Below are 16,665 nucleotides of genomic sequence, written 5' to 3'. Positions count from 1 at the left end.
TGATAAGACGAGGAAGGATTTTCAGCTGATTCAACTTGATTTGGAGAAAAGCAAAACATCCAATCAGAAACAACAATCTTCATCCACACAGACTCACTCATGTTAACAGATGATAATCACTCCAAACACAGCAGAATTTGTAGCTGCATGGATGTTCCACAGCTTGATTGTGCTTTCTGGACGGCACCTGACACACTTTGCAGCATCGTAATCTCTCTGCTAATTACCCTCACACTCTGTCAGCTGTCTCTGTCTCCTTAACCTTGCATCATCTTCTCGTTAACCTTCTCTTTGTTGGCCTGTGTGACCATATGTGTTTTTTTTCCCACCCCCATCCCTGTCTCCTTACTAGGAAGCCACTCAGAGCCCAAACCCCCACTCTCCCGACTCCGACTCCTGCTCCTCGTCTCCCAAGCCCCCCGCCTCTGTTAGTACTCACCACTAACTCACGTGCTGCAGGGCTTTAACGCGGTCCAGGGTTGTAAGGCGATGACACAAGTTATAGCTTACTGCAGGCTTCCTACACAGGTCTGAGAATCCCAGAACACGAAAAGAACATTTCCAAAGCTAAACTGCAGAATTACTTGATCCTGTGTAGGAAACCTGCGAATGGGAAGTGTAGCGAGGAATAAAAAGGCTTGCTTGTTTGCTTTTTTGTCTTTTTTGATGAAGCACATTGGTAAAATCTTTGTTTCTTGGTGCTGATCATCCTGAAATGTCCTTGTGTATCTGAATCAGCTTTTAAATACAGCACAAACATTACTTTTACCTTGATCTCATTCGTTAGAATCTCTGTCTGCTTCCAAGAGTTTGATAACCTTTCTGGAGTGGGATCAATGGTTCAGGGGTGGTTGTTTTCCTCTTAGCAGCGGTGGCGGGATGTGTGTTGGTGCTGCTTCATAGGGACAGACTTACCTTGTTTATAAAGGTTTGAAATCATCTTTCTGTGACGTGATCCAGCTGCTGTTGCTGTGCCAAATGTGACTTTTTCTTGCTCGAACACGTGTAATCCTGCTTGTTTCCCTCTGCAGCCGACGGAAAAGTGCGGCGTCCTGAATGTGACGAAGATCACTGAGAATGGCAGGAGAGTCCGGTGAGTAGAGCGGACTCTGAAGGCAGATCTTTGTTTGGTTTAAAGCTGTGACTCTGTATCAGAATGAGAGATTCATCCGTATCAGTGGGAGTTTCTTCAGTGGTTGTTGTACTTATGTGAGAGACATTTCCTGTCACTTTTTTTTCTTTTGATATTAAAAAAAGCAAGAAAATACGTCGAGATTTCAGCATGTTATATGCTTATAATTCTGCATATTTCGCAGGAAGAACTGGACCTCCTCCTGGACGGTCCTCCAAGGCTCAACGCTGCTGTTTGCCAAAGGACAAGGAGGCGGAACCAGCTGGGTGAGAAACAAGCTCCTAAAATGTTTATTTGAACAAAAGAAGCCCTTTTGCCCTGGTGGTTACAGCTGGTTCAGCTTTAAAACCTTCTAATAACCTGTTTGGGTTTTTCACAGCCAGAGAGACGCCATTTTGTCCTTCTGTGTTCTGAATTTCTGTTGAGGACCGCAGCGTAGGGCGCCAGCTGATGTATACAGACCCTGTAGAGTCATCCTAGTTCACGCTGTTTTAAACAACAGTCGGTCTAATTGGCCTCCATAACCCCGGGCTCGGAGCCCCCGTTGAGCTGATGCTGCTGTAGCACCAGTTCTGTGGCTGGATCCAGTCAAAACAGAAAGATCAGACTCTACCTTCGGCTCCGTCTCCAAACCAGCTCTCCAACAGAGGCAGAGTAACGTCTATATTGTCCTCATTCAAGTCTCCAAAAAGGCTTTGACAGACTGACTCTCATCCTGAGACATACAGCGGTACATTATTCGGTCTACGTAGCTTGTTTTTCACACCCACTGTGATGATAAAGTTCATAACTTCATATTCTGTTTGTCAGGCCCCTGAAAAGCCCGACTCAGTCACCAGTTTGAGGTGAAGATCTCAGACAATATCCCAGTGTCGTAATTGGCTTAATTGTTGTAACATTGTGACTCGACTTGTTGCTCAACAGTCAGTGACACACAGGCTTTAATTAGACAGTTCATTGATTGGAGGTCTGTAGGAGTGAAATGCTTTCAGACACTCAATTTAACAGAAATCCAATTCAGTTGCATGCATGAAGGCTGTGTGCTGTTTATCAGCTTTATAACCAAAAAACAGATGGTATTAAAGTGAGATTTTTGCATGCAAAGACAAAGGTTTGCCTTCACTTTCTGCATTTTCCCAAATATGACAGCAAAAGACATCACAGTTGTGGTCAGTTAGAGCTTCAAACCAACGTCCAGCTGTCATAAATTACCAACAAAGAGTGATGGCATTTACTGTCTTACCATAATTGGTTTATTGGTGAAGGTGCTTCTGTTAGGATTGTCGGTATGTAACACCGTAGCACCTCCTGCTTTTGTTTTCCTGTTAGAATCTAAAAGGATTTACCCCCAGCCAGTCGTCTCACAGGAAACGAGCAGTATATATATGTTTATATGAACCTATCAGCTGGATAACAGGTCAAACCGCAATGCTCGCAATAAAGAAAGAAAAGAAGACTCGTGGGAGCAAGTCGGCCGCACACCAAGTGTTGTTGTTGGTATTATCGACAATGTGATGATGGCAAAGCTGAAACAAACGATTAATTTACGGGTTAATCGTCTTCCTAAATGTTGCTCTGCAGCTGCCAACGCTCTGAAATGAGTCCTTCATGTTATGCCTTGTTTCACCTAAAATAGACCCTGGAACAGTTCTATTTGAGGAAGTGCTCTGCTGGTGCTTTACGATCTGGCACATGTCCTGAATCTGAATGTCATATGCACCATTATCACATCATCCTTTCCCCAGCTGCCGCGTTGTAACTTGAGTGTTTATATGCGATTCTTTTCTCATCCACGTCCAGTTTGGAGGTGGTCAGTCCAAACCCGAGTTCACTGTGGATATAAGGGGCGGGTCGGTGGAGTGGGCCTCCAAAGACAAGTCCAGCAAAAAGCACGTTTTGGAGGTAAGAATGAGCTCAAATTTGTTTGTTTTTCCTTTTTGAGTCATTACGTATGAAATCCTCTGGAAGTTCTGGTCGTATTGACCCAGATGCTAAACCTGTACTCTGTACCTTAAAGGCTCGAGCCTTAAAACATACCAGCCATCAGTTTGCTCGCTTTTGCACTGAAAATGAGACGGTGGGTCTGTGTAAAACCCCAAATCAAAGCAGGTTAAACCAGAAGTTACAGCTGAAGTTGTGAATTCTGCACTCGCATGTACTGCTGCAGCGGAGTAGCTCAGGGGGGGCGTGGCCAGATGTTCTGGGAAGGTCTCACAGGCAGCTGCTTGTAGTGAAAAAGTAACAGACACACAGAAAATCGGACCACTGTAAGCATGAAAAGTGACCCGAGCCAGAGGAGCCGGTGTCTGCATGGTACCGCGGTGTTTCCAGCAAGCTGAGCGTTCACTTCTTCTGTGGGGGGGGGGGACTTAGACCCAGAGATTCTTGGACTCATTGGTGACAGTGTCATAACCACATAATGATGTCATCTGCAGCTGAAGACCCGGCAGGGCATGGAGCTGCTGATCCAGTCCGAAAATGAAACCGTCATCAACGAGTGGTTGAGAGCGCTGCAGGACACCATCAGCACGCACGTAAGGACCGCCGCCGCCGCCGCCACTCTGTGGCGGTCGACCCCGAGCCGAGACTGGAGTAAAAACTTTGTTGTTTTTAAGAGGGACTGTTAACCTCTCTGCTGTGAAGTAAACCCCACCCCAGAGGTTAATGTCTTTAAATGAATCATTTCTCCATGAAAACTAAGACGAATAATGTTAATGTGTGAAAAAGCTCAAAGTGCCGACAGGAAACTGGACCAACTTAAAGAAAGCACTTAAAATGAAGGTGTCATTTGCTTTAAGAGGGACAGATTTGGTTTTATTGTTGCCCCTCCTGCGAGGACAAAGGGCGAGGCTTTTACAGCCACTTGTATCTTATTTGTGTTTGTTTTTGTACGTCAGCCCTGGGACTCTGATGAGGCCATAGAGGAGGACATGCCCGAGTCGCCTGGTGTGGAGAAGCACGACAAGGAGAAGGAACACAGAGACTCCAAGAAAAACAGAGGTCTGTGTGGTGCTAAACGGTGTTAAACACAGCCAGCCGTACACCCACACCAAGCTGGAAGCAAAATACTTCATAAAAGATCGAGAGAAAAGGATATTCAGGAGATTCTTGATGAGTGAAAAAAGCAAATATCTGAGCATTATTCCTTTAACACGGACTGGACTGCAAGCACAGTTTAAATGAGCCTGAAAATGAAAGGACAAAGTCCAAAAAGAGCTCACGTGTCACACTGGCTCTATATAAACATCTGTTTATCAGTTCCAGTCCTTCAGAGCATTGAGCTGCCATCCATTTCATTTCTCCTCCGCAGCCATGAAGCCGGCAGCCAGCCTGGACACCTCTGACAACAAGAAGACCCGACACAAGCTGAAGAAGTTCCTCACCCGCCGTCCGACCCTGCAGGCCGTCCGAGACAAAGGATACATCAAAGGTTTCACACGTCATGCTCTCTGTAGACGACAAATGCTGTAATATTTTAATTATTTTAGCTCTTTTAAGGCATTCTGCTGATCAGATGTCCCTGTTTGGGTACATTTGTGATGCTTTTTAGGTTGTTTAAACCCTGATGTTGAGTAAAAAGACTGACTGCTATCATTCTCTTGTGTGCTACATTTAATTTTTATTGTACACGTCATATTTATAGCTTCTGTTTAGCACACATCCCTTTTCACTTAAAGAAGAAGAAAGTTTGGGTCTTATAGAAGCTGAAGTAAGACTAAAAGGTGCTGAGACGTATTCTAACAAAGTGAGGCGTTGTGTTTCTGTCTTCAGATCAGGTGTTTGGCTGCAGTTTGTCCAGTTTGTGTCACAGAGAAAACAGCGCCGTGCCGGACTTTGTCAAGATGTGCATTGACCACGTGGAGAACAGCGGTGGGTGAAGTACTGATAACACGGCGGTTTATTGTCTCTTTATGACACAGGAAGTGGCTGAACAGATGTGTTTTTATGTGCTGTTGATCCCCTGCAGGTCTGTGTGTGGACGGGCTGTACAGAGTCAGCGGGAACCTGGCCGTCATACAGAAACTACGCTTTGCTGTCAATCACGGTGAGCCGCTGCCCTCTGAAAGCGTTTCTCTTCATCACCTCAGAGGAAAGCAACAAAGGCGATGCGCTGACGAAACATTTGTGTGTGTCCAGATGAGAGGGTGAACCTGTCGGACGGGAAGTGGGAGGACATCCATGTGACCACCGGGGCTTTGAAAATGTTCTTCAGAGAGCTGCCGGAGCCCCTCTTCACCTACGCTCTGTTCCACGACTTTGTCGGCGCCATCAGTACGTGCGGCACAGAGCCGAGCCGCTGTTTATTCATGCGCTCACTCTCACTGCGAGGGGCTCGTCGCACTCACCAGCAACATAAAGCATCATTTCTGTTTCCTGTTATGTGGGCAGATGGTCAGACACGTCTAACGCTTACTCACACGTTGGGTAACCAGGCGGAGAGGCTCAGGACAGATGTTAAAGTTTCTCCTGGGTTCTGCAAACTGCAGCTTGTAAACATGTCCGTCTCACAGCTGATGCTGCTGGGAGCTGATTTACTCCTTCATGTGCTGCTCAACTGGACTGAAACCGCTTCTTTTTATAGGAATACAACAGAATTCCCAACGTAGCCGCTCTCATTCACATGTTTTTCTTTTTCTTTCTTTCTTTGACTTAAATCAGCCCATTAAGCTCATGATCGTGTAAAAGGTTTCCAGACTGTGGCTCTGCTCTCTAATAAAACCATGAAGCACCATTCAAGTAACGTAAAGACGGCGTTTGTGCAGTGAATTCAGCTGCACTAACATGACGTTCGGAGGACTTCTGTCAGTGGACCGATCCCCTCCCGTTTATATGAGCCGGTACAAAGGAGACTTTGTACTGTTTGGAGTCGAGATCCGCTCCACACTTAGAACAACATTCAGTATTTCTACATGTGTCCCTGTGCAGCATCATCTGTCTTCTGCTCCTGGATTCTGTTTTATCCTGAATGTTTGCAGTGTGCAGCTTCAGCGGGCCTCAAACGCATCGAATGTACAGTTGTTTCTGACTTTTTTGTGCACATTATTCACAGACTTCTGACGCCGGTTGCATCAGTGTAAGATGCCGGGTGTGCTGGAGCCAGATTTAAGCGGTTGAAACTCTGATGGATGAAGACTTTGATACGTTTGGTTTTCTCCTTCTTCTGCAGAAATACCCGACTACAAGCAGCGAGTGCAGTCGATCAAAGAGCTGGTCAGACAGCTGCCCAAGCCCAACCACGACACCATGCAGGCTCTGTTCAAACACCTCAGAAAGTGAGAAAAACTGTTTCATCAGCAGCATTTTCTTTTCTCTCCCTTTCAACTAAAGTTCAGCTTCAGTAATGTTCACATTTAAGCGTGGACGTGTGTCTTCTGCCTCTGAGGAACTCGTGGCTGATAAAGACCTGCAGTGAGACACGGCTGATTACTTTAGATTGGCCCCAAGTCATGAGATGTGTTCAGTTTACCAAACAACAAACTTCCGATTCTAAATCAATGGCTGTGATTTCTCACCCAATGCATGAGGGGTTTAGTCTGTTGTCAGTGGTTTCCTTTATTGATCAGTCTGGATCTGTGACCACTTTACAAATGCTCTCTCTTCACCCCTTCAGACTCCATTTTGACTGTTTTTGTTTGTCTTTGCTGTTCTTCCTGATTCCTCCAGAGTGATCGACCACGGCGAGGAAAACCGTATGACCACCCAGAGCGTGGCCATCGTGTTCGGGCCCACGCTGCTCCGGCCGGAAACGGAGACCTGGAACATGGCGGTCCACATGGTCTATCAGAACCAGATAGTGGAGCTTATATTGCTGGAGTATGAGAACATTTTTGGCAGGTAGACGCCAGAGTATGTCTTTATTCCACTCCCAATGCAGAGCTCTTCCTGACCCAGCTCGGCCTGGCGCGGCTCAGCTTCTCTTCATCTCAAACCAACCTGGCTTCACAAAGCCGATGCAAACATGTCTCATGAGCCAAAACATAGCTGTTCCTCTAACTAGCGACCAAAACTTAGTCTCTTTGCACTTTTCAGTATCTTATTTCCTCCTGCAGCTGCATTTGTGCCACTTTACTGCAAAGGTGACGCGCTCCTGTCCTGACACTGGATTCCTATGAATATGTGGGCCAAGCAACTACTGCACAGACCGAGACCAAAGGAGCGTGAGAGGAACCAGCCTCAGCGGGCTGCCGGACAGGCGAGGCGTCAGTGTTTGATGCTGCCCGTGCCGTACTGTAAATTCACCGCTTATAGCCGCTGCAGTATAAACCAGAATAAAACTGCTGAACTTTTCATGGCACCCAGCTTCGCTTTAGATATTTATACACTTAGATGAGATAAAGCTACAACAAGGCAGAGAGGGGAGACGTTTTTTGGCTCTTTTTACTTTATTTTTACTTTTTCTCATCTCGGTTTTGTTCCTGAAAAAATCGGGACCAAGGTCCTCTGAACACATGACAGGTTATTAACACTCTGTATTATATCTGCACGCCACCTTCTCAGTTTGACGTATAGAACAAATCATCTCACAGCATCAACTTGAAAAATAAGAGCAAACAACGGTACTAAGCTGCTTCTGTAGGACTAACGGATGGTAAAATATCGAGGCGAGCGGCCTTTGAGCTCATCTCCTGTACAGTGTTTCTGTGTGTGCATGTGAACGGGGGCGGGTGGATGGAGCTGTGTATGAATGAATTTAATGATGTAGTGTACAAATAGTAAATATAAGTTTGTATGCCTGGAGTGTTCAAAAATGTGACACGAGGGAGAAATCACTATTTTGTAATCATTGTGTAACCAACAGATATGAGGAATAAAATTGTGAACTGGGGATGTGGAGGTTTACCTGTGAGTCGGGTACTGTTGGCTTTATCAAACTGGAATAAATACCTCTAATAAGAAAGTCCAGTCTGTGTTTTATATACTTTTCTTGTATATTTTAGATGTGTAGATAGATGGACATGGACATAGATTTAACTCACCCATCCAAATGATTAACTCCAGGTGTGTTCCGATCCCCTCGGTAAATCCAAGCACCTCGGCACGCAGCCTGCTTCTGCAAACATCTGTGAAAGAGCAGGTCGCTCTCAGGAGCTCAGTGGTGTTATAACAAAGTGGAAGCGAGTGGGAACGACAGCAACTCGGCCACGAAGTGGTCGACCACGAAAAATGGCAGAGTCAGCGGATGCTGAGGCGCAGAGGTCACCAACTTTTTGCAGAGTCGACCGCTGCAGAGCTCCAAACTTCACGTGGCCTTCAGATTAGCTCAAGAACAGTGCGTAGAGAGCTTCATGGCATGGGTTTCCATGGTAACTGCATCCAAACCACACGTCACCAAGTGCAATGCAAAGGGTCGGATGCAGCGGTTTAAAGCGCCGCCACTGGACTCTAGAGCAGTGGAGGCGCGTTCTCTGGAGGGAAGAATCACGCTTCTCCATCTGGCAATCTGATGGAGGAGTCTGGGTTTGGCGGTTGCCAGGGGAACGGTGCTTGTCTGACTACATTGTGCCGAGTGTAAAGTTTGGTGGAGGGGGGATGATGGTGTGGGGTTGTTCTTCAGGAGCTGGGCTTGGCCCCTTAGTTCCAGTGAAAGGAGCTCTGAATGCTTCAGATTTTGGACAATTTCGTGCTCCCAACTTAGTGGAAACAGTTTGGGGACGGCCCCTTCATGTTCCAACAGGACTGTGCACCAGAGCACAAAGTGAGGTCCATACAGACATGGATGAGCAAAATGTTGAACAACCAATCTGCCGTCACTGACATTTTGATTTACAAAACACGATATTATCAGCACAGGATCAATATTTAATTCAGTAAATATCATGATCATAGTCAGTGTTGGTATATCACGGCATCCCATCCAGCCTTTATGTGCAGCTTGTTATAGTACAGAGCTGCAGAGACCTTAAGGGTGAAAGCAGTGAGCTTCTTCCAGTGGAAAGGCTGAATAATTATACCTGTAAATGTGAAACTTGCTCCATTCTAGTCTTTACCCCTGAGCTGCCCTTCACCCAGCAGAATGTGGCTGTAGTGGGAAGACTCCAGCTGTGATTGAGTTGACATTTTCTCCATCTCTTAGCTGCAGTCTCATTGCAGACGACTCAGGAGCTGGGTCTGAAAGCAGTGCTGTCCCAAAGAGAAGCTTCCGGATATGAAGTGGGATTGTACAAATAAAAACTCACCAGCTGCTCTTTTCTGGAGAAACTGTCGTGTTGGTTTTGCTTTGACAGATGTTATGAATGACTGTTGGCTGGAGATCTGACACAGATCAGTGCAGAAAGTCCGAGTGAGAGCAACATTTAGGGGTTTGTTTTGTGTGCATTAGGCATTAATCCAGAACCTTTCTCCAAAATGCCTGAGGGCGTCTTCATGAAGGACAAATGGAGGAAAATGGTGACAGATTAGCATAAAGTGTCAGGAATCGGCACAGAGATTTGTCCCCGTTCAGTTCTCCACTCTGTGTGCATAAAGAAACACAAAACAGATCAAGTTCTACTGCTTTTTGTTTCTGAACACCTCGGGCTGCAGCTGAAACCTGCAGCGTAAAGCTCCGAATCATCCTGCGCATGGCGCAGCATCTGCTAACACAGCTCGCTCGGGCTGGATCAGTGAGCTTCCCGCTCCACTGGGAGACTGTCGGACAAACGTTGTGATTTCACATGCTCTGTTAAGTTTGTCCACCGTGTCGGCTTTGAGCTCTGTTGTCTTGCATGATTACCTCCAACAAGTTCCACCTCTTTAGCTGTTTGGCGTCGACAAGTTCCAACAGAAAACCATCTCACGCTTTGATTTCTGGACTCATTTGCATAAACGCTGCCTTCTTTTTCTCTTTTTCTCTGTAAGTTCAACCTAAAACATGCGATGAATGTTTCACAAAAGCACAGGGTGGGATTTTCCCTCTCCTGTACATGTCCAGGAACAATGAAGGTAGCAGAAGACAGATGAGATAAAGCTGGTCATACTGCCTGTGAAGATGGAGGAGGTGTGTGTGTGTTGAGCTGATCTGGAAGTTAAAGCCAGTGTTTTCTCCATGTTTCCATCACTAATCTCTGTTTAACTGAAACCTGCCAGAGAGCAACACTTCTGGAAATCACAACAGCACGAATGACTGAGGAAATCCTTTTAATTCGTGTAATTTAAGTTCACAGGTTTCCCAGAAGAGCTGAGAGTAATGCTGGGATGCTGCAGGACCTAAAAGGACAGGCTTTCACTCTGAGTTATGTAAATTTCCATAAGCTGTTTCCAGTTTCTATTGTAGTTTGTGGTGTAATTGTGCTGCTGCTGCTTGCTGCTGATAAACATTTGGAAGAGTCCGGTCTCCTCTGGATTCTATCAGGACGCCGTCAGATTGACAGCGTTGGCTCAGCCAGGCAGCCAGGAGTTGTTTTTCTTTAGCAGCAGCAGTTGGGCGTCTTTGTCTCTGAAGCAACAAGACGACTCAGCATGTGAAGAGACGACAGAGGCAGATATCAACACTCCAGTTGTCCTCATACGTACACGCAGCATGCCTTCTTATCTGCAGGAGCTCGCAGTGCTGAGAGTGAAAAGGCTGCGAGTTCAGATGGTCCCGGTGGAAATGAAACCACTGACAGTGGAGCTGCTCCTTCACTCGCTGAGCCTCACAGGACTTCTGTTTCTCTGCTGTTTGTGGCCACATCACAAAGCTTTCCAACACTTTGCCCTGCGACCACCCAAAGTTTTTGGACAGGGTTCACTATCAGTTGGACTATTCTTCATACTTGTGGAGTGGCTCTCACTTCTTGTGAGGTTCAGACTGCAGCTCCCCCTCTTGAAAAGGCAGCTTGCTCATAAGATTAACTGGAAGATTAATTCACTCAATGACCAAGATTTGGACTTCTTTCTTTTCTTTCTTTTATTTTTAAAATTGTCCAGGTGAAAAACCGGCTCCTTCTTCAGTCTTTGCCAGCTTTAGTCCTGCAGTCTCCTTTTTCCAAGCTCAGACTCTTCCTTTGACACACTGCTCGCTCCACACTGTCCTCTGAGCGAGTGCCTCCAAACCACCCTGCTCTCCAGATCATCTCCACCTGGTGCATTCAATCCTCTGCCTCCAGCCTGGGAGACGCACCCAAACCTGATGCTCTCAGCCAGAGAGGGGCTCGGCCTGCAGCTCAACTCAACAATACTATATGTTTGACTGTCCATGGAGGCCATTCTCATTCAGATTGACGCTGTGTGACCTTGGTCTGAGTCTGAGTGGCTGTACTGAAATGCAGCCGTGAGGAGAGACGCTCTCTTTATAGACAAACAGCTCCTGAAGTGTTCCTGGTGAAGTGAATTCACCGTGTTATCTGTGTCACTGACAGGATTATCATCTTTATTACCTTCCTGCTGAATGAAAGCAGTGTAATTTGCAACCTGCGGAGACTGAAATAGTAAGCACTTAGATTGAATTTTTCTCGTGTTTGAACAACAAAGCATAAACTCTCAGCTTAATATCATGTATTACTCATCTTTGAAACTAAACGTACGACACGTTTCGAATGGAGTGATTCGTCATTTTCACCTCCACTGAGAATCTGAGTCCTAAATTAAACAAGCAAGTGTAAGAAACCCTTAAATTAGAATAAGATCCACTGTAGCTGCACATCTGGGTGATCACAAGCTGCAGGTTTCTACTGGTAACAGTCACCAAAGATTCCACAACATCTTTGTCAGACTGATGATTGAATGTCTTGTTGGTTGGTAGAATTTAAGCTGCTTGTTCTGCCACTGATGGAAAATATTCAGGCGCTGAATAAGTCATGAAATCACACAGTATTTCAGGGCAAGAATGAGGAAACAACGTTTGTTTTTTTTAAAAGTCGAGACACTTCATCAGATGTTTAAAGTGAAACTGCCCAATCATTTACGACCCCTTTGAAAGGAATCACTGGAATGAATTGATCAATAACACATGAAACTGTTTGATCTGATTCTTTGTTTAAAGGGCAGCAAAGAACAGAGAAAGTAGAGTTAAATTAAAACGTAACGTATCAATAAAATGTACTAAAATGTGCAAATTAAGGGCTCATCTGAAAGGGAAGTCACTGGGAAGGCTCCTGGTCCTGGTATACTTTTATAAGTACCTTTGCTACAGCGCTCCACTGGAGATATAAGGAGCAGCAATAGTAATATTAAGAATGGAAATTCACATAATTGTGCAACTGGATTCTTTAAAAACAAATTATACAAGTATTCAGTAATTATCCAAATAAAACTAATGATAGATAATAAATCACAATAAGAAGAAGAATAGACGAGCTAAGGAGTAAAACAGTCATTTAGAAAATAAATATATATATATAAAGGGATTATACTCAAAATGAGAACTTTTTGTAGTCTGACATCTGTTTGGTGTCTCAGTAGTTTCAGGATTTAATTGTAATATTTTTAAATGAATATCGCGTTTCAGTTATTTCCCAGTCACTGCTTTTCTGTTAAGTAGGTTTTACCCCCCGAAACTTTAGGAAACAAATAAATACTGTGATGTATTTCCTTCTGAAGCGATCTTTACGAGTAAAACAAAGCCTGGAATAAAACATCCTCTCAGCCTCTGAAGGAAAATCCTGCCACTGAGGGACTTTTGCTCGGTTTGATGACTTTAAGCCACTTACAGATATGATTCATAATTCCTCCTCAGCAGAAGAAGAACTTTCACACATGAACAGTCTCAGACTCCCCTTTAATGTTGAAAATGAAGACTGTCGTTGACATTTTAATACTTTAATACAAACTAAACTTCTACAAACTTCCACTATAACACATGCAAGGTGATGTCACAGCTAATAAAGACGCGCGCTCATTACTTATTAACCTGATAACTATGATGAAGGAAACTCATCAGCGTCTAATGAGGCGCTGAGGCATCTGCTGGTGGAAAGAGAAGCTCCAGACTGTGACTTTGGAAGACTCTCCGTGGACTTTTCTCTGCAGCTGAACTCAAAACAACAAAGGTTTGATTTGAATTTACCAGCACAGGATTTCCAAGGTCACGGTAAAACAGGAGCAACAACAGGAGGCGCCTCCGTCCACCGGGACGGGGATCTGCTCGGTGACTGGAGCTCGTTGAGGTGGACGGGTGTCCTTGGCTAAAGTCCAGATTTCACTGTTTGAGCAGGAGGAACAGTGAGCTCAGCTGTTAAAACTCTGACTGGATTTAAAGTCTCTGGAGACGTTTAGGATTTAAAAGTGCCGCGTGCTGCTGTAACCGTGGATTATAAGAAAATATCCTGCGCTGGAGATTGTTTTAATCTACATTCAGTGCGTTTTCGGAACAGCACAAATCGGACTTTTACTTTTTAGCTGCGGCTGACTGAAACAGACTCAATAAGTTATCATCCCTTATTGAGAGCTGCTGTTCGTCTGATGGACACATGCCCCTGTGTACCGAGGGGATTATTGCATAATGTGGACAGCATCCTGTGCATTTTTCATTACACCACAGAACCAGGAGTCCATTTCTAACCAGCAGAATTTGAATTCTGTACAGCCAAGTTAATTTAGGATCCACAGAAAATGCTCCACATAATCCAAACACCTGTGCAATAATGAGTTATTGTGAGGATAAAATTCTGTTGCCCACATCTGATATGAACGAACACATCAAGTTGAATGACCTAAACCCAAGTTTCTATGTGTTTTGTGCATATTGTGCAACTATTGTATTAAATATAGAATAAATGGTGTTCTTCCAGATGTGGTGTGTGTGTGTTTGAATCCCCTCTGATCTGCAGATTTATCTCTTTCATCTCTCTTTAGAATACTTTGGTATCCAGAGGAGTTCATGGTGGACTCAATGACTGCAAGGTGCCCAGGTCCTGTGGCTGCAGAACCAGCCCAGATCATCAGCCCTCCACCACCGTGCCTGACAGCTGGTATGAGGTGTTTGTGCTGATCTGCTGTGTTTGGTTTCCTCCAAACGTGCTGCTGTGCATTAGGACCAAACATCTCCACTTTGCTCTGGTCTGTCCAAAGGACATTGTTCCAGAAGTCTTGTGCTTTGTTCAGATGCAGCTTTGCAAACCTAAGCTGTGCTGCCATGTTCTTTTTAGAGAGAAGAGGCTTTCTCCTGCAGCCCTTCCAAACAAGCCATCCTTGTTCAGTCTTTTTCTAACTGTGCTGTCATGACCTTTAACCTTTAACATGCTAACTGAGGCCTGTAGAGTCTGAGATGTAGCTCTGGGCTTTTTCACCTTGGGGTGACCTTGCTGGGACGTCCACTCCTGGGAAGACTGACAGCTGTCCTGAATGTTTTCCACTTGTGAATAATCTTTCTCTCTGTAGAATGATGGACTCCAGATAGTTTGGAAATGGCCTTATAACCCTTCCCAGATTGATGTGTTGCATCGGTTGCTTCTCTAAGATTATTGCTGATGTCATTCCTTTCAAAGAGGTGCTCACAGAGTATTTGAGCTGGAACACCTGGATGGTACTCACCCTCTTAATTCCTATAAAAGCAGTAAGGATGGACTTCATTTTTCACACTCTGCTGTGTTTCTGTGCAAAGTGTCATGTTGTTGCTCATCTGAGGTCATATTTACCTCATTTTACGATCTGTTGGGGAGCAGATTTTATTTATTTTTCATCGTGTCCTGAAAAAGAGAGTGACGTCTCAGGTTATAAATAAGTAATAATAGGTGACCCACATCCCTCTTAACATGAGTTTTAAGCTAAAGTTAAGCAGCATTACTGCGGCCGGATGTAAATCATTCAGATAAATGTTTGTTGTGTTGAGATACTTGACGTTGTGCACTAATATCAATTAATGTGCAGTTTATTTTAAGCCGAATGTCCTCTACAAATGAACGTTACCAAACTGCCTTTATAGCTTTGCATTGGCTTGTGCTGCATATTTTAAACCACAGAAGAAGTGAGCGGCAGACTGAGATCATGGTCCAGACCCATTAACGATTACTGGTTCCTGCAGTGAAAAATATACGCCTCCGCGTTAGTCAGTGCAAAAAAAAAAGTTTGAAATATAATTACCTGTTACAGTTTGAAGCTACAATGCACACAGGCTCACAGGAGCTTAGTGGGCTGAGGCGGTTCTCAGTGGGGTTTCGCTTCCTGTTGGGAACAAGTGTTCCATAAAATGTATAAAAACTTAGGCTGAAAGAATGAAAAGCAGCTTCTTTTCTCTCTTGCTCTCTCTCAGAATTTCCACCGGCAGGCGAAAAGAGAAGAGGGGGGTTGGGGTAGGAAGTCGATTAGAAATAAGGACAAAGAACGGCACCGAAGGGTAACAGCAGGAGGTGAGAGGAAGGTAAATGCAGCATATTGAGAGCACTTCTCTAAAGACCATTGGTGCTTCTCTCCACCAGTCACTGACTGATATTATTTCTCTGCTGATACCTCTGAGTTCTAGTTATATAATAAGGTCATCAGTGCTACTTTATGCTGAGCACTGAACTTTCTGCAGTTAGATAAAAACACTCAGAAGTCTGGATTAATCTTTACTGAAGTCGTTAGCTTAGCGGGAGCCTTTGCAACAGTCAGAAAACCAGTTGTTCTGATGTGAGATCAAACAGCTCTAAACTGTGGTTTAATTTGCACTTTTATCTGTAATCTCTCAATTCCGCTTCCTTATTATTCAGAATATCCAAACTTTTCCTCGTGTCCTTTGTCTGATTCTTACACCTGGCTGTGTTTAAATCGAATTTTCCCCTCTCTGCATCATTCATTATGTGCGTTTTTGTCCTGCTTCTGTAATGGACTGACTTTGCCTGCAGCCCAGCGAGCAGAACAGAGCTGCGGCCGGGTTGTTAATGACGGCTCAGAGCCGGACCGACGGCTCAGAGCCGGACCGACGGCTCAGGAGACTCTCTTTGTCACGATCCTGGTTGTTTTATATTTTTCTGGTTTTCTAGTTTCTGGTCTGTTTAGTTTCCTTCGAGTTTTCTCTTGTCATTTCCTGTTTCCCTCAGTTCCCTGTCAGTCGCCATCTCCACTCCCATCGGTGCTAATTGTGTTTATGTTTCTGTATTTAACAGACGTTTTTAATCCAAAGCGACTTACAAATGAAGATATAACTAGCTATACAAAAAGCTAACAATAAACTACATAGAAGGAACCCAGGAGTCCGACTCTGTCAGAGGTGACAGAGTAGAGGAGTAGGAGATGCTCTCTGAAAAGCTGGATTTTCAGGAGCTTCTTGAAGATAGACAGGGACGCCCCTGTTCTGGTGGCGCTCGGTAGGTCATTCCACCATCGTTGGACGACACAGGTTCAGGAGACTCTCTTTGTCACGATCCTGGTTGTTTTATATTTTTCAACTGGTTTAGTTTTGGATTCTGGTTTTCTAGTTTCTGGTCTGTTTAAGTTCCTTTGAGTTTTCTCTTGTCATTTCCTGTTTCCCTTCAGTCTGTCAGTCGCCACTTCCACTCCCATCGCCCGTGCTAATTCTCCTCAGGTGTTGCATGTCACTCATCATCCTCTCCACAGTATTTAGTCTCCAGGCTTCTTCTTCTCAGTCTTGGTCAGATCCTCGCCGTCTTCCTCGCCGTCTTCATCTCCACGGTTTTCCTCACGAGTTTTGTACA

The 16,665-nt window shown here is 44.8% G+C and overlaps 1 protein-coding gene across 8 annotated transcripts in view; it reads left to right on the top strand.

Annotated features, from left to right (window-relative positions):
• The window catches only part of LOC140268689 (rho GTPase-activating protein 12-like), a 48,655-nt gene extending 40,625 nt beyond the window's left edge, over nucleotides 1-8,030 (top strand). For 6 of the 8 annotated variants that reach the window (XM_072363650.1, XM_072363649.1, XM_072363648.1 and 3 more), the window contains 12 exons: nucleotides 353-427; nucleotides 1,032-1,093; nucleotides 1,317-1,398; nucleotides 2,933-3,034; nucleotides 3,568-3,666; nucleotides 4,030-4,132; nucleotides 4,443-4,562; nucleotides 4,904-5,002; nucleotides 5,100-5,177; nucleotides 5,270-5,404; nucleotides 6,300-6,405; nucleotides 6,797-8,030. In XM_072363650.1, coding sequence (XP_072219751.1) covers nucleotides 353-427; nucleotides 1,032-1,093; nucleotides 1,317-1,398; nucleotides 2,933-3,034; nucleotides 3,568-3,666; nucleotides 4,030-4,132; nucleotides 4,443-4,562; nucleotides 4,904-5,002; nucleotides 5,100-5,177; nucleotides 5,270-5,404; nucleotides 6,300-6,405; nucleotides 6,797-6,971 — 1,236 coding nt within the window. In that variant the 3' untranslated portion in view covers nucleotides 6,972-8,030. The remainder of the gene's footprint in view (nucleotides 1-352; nucleotides 428-1,031; nucleotides 1,094-1,316; nucleotides 1,399-2,932; nucleotides 3,035-3,567; nucleotides 3,667-4,029; nucleotides 4,133-4,442; nucleotides 4,563-4,903; nucleotides 5,003-5,099; nucleotides 5,178-5,269; nucleotides 5,405-6,299; nucleotides 6,406-6,796) is intronic. The other 2 variants (XM_072363651.1, XM_072363647.1) reach the window with 1 other exon arrangement.
• The last annotated feature ends 8,635 nt before the right edge of the window (nucleotides 8,031-16,665 follow it).

The sequence above is a fragment of the Leuresthes tenuis genome, unplaced genomic scaffold (assembly GCF_036924035.1).
Source record: "Leuresthes tenuis unplaced genomic scaffold, fLeuTen1.0.hap1 SCAF_14, whole genome shotgun sequence".
Taxonomy (NCBI): Eukaryota; Metazoa; Chordata; class Actinopteri; order Atheriniformes; family Atherinopsidae; genus Leuresthes; species Leuresthes tenuis.
This window is presented reverse-complemented; position numbering and strand designations above follow the sequence as displayed.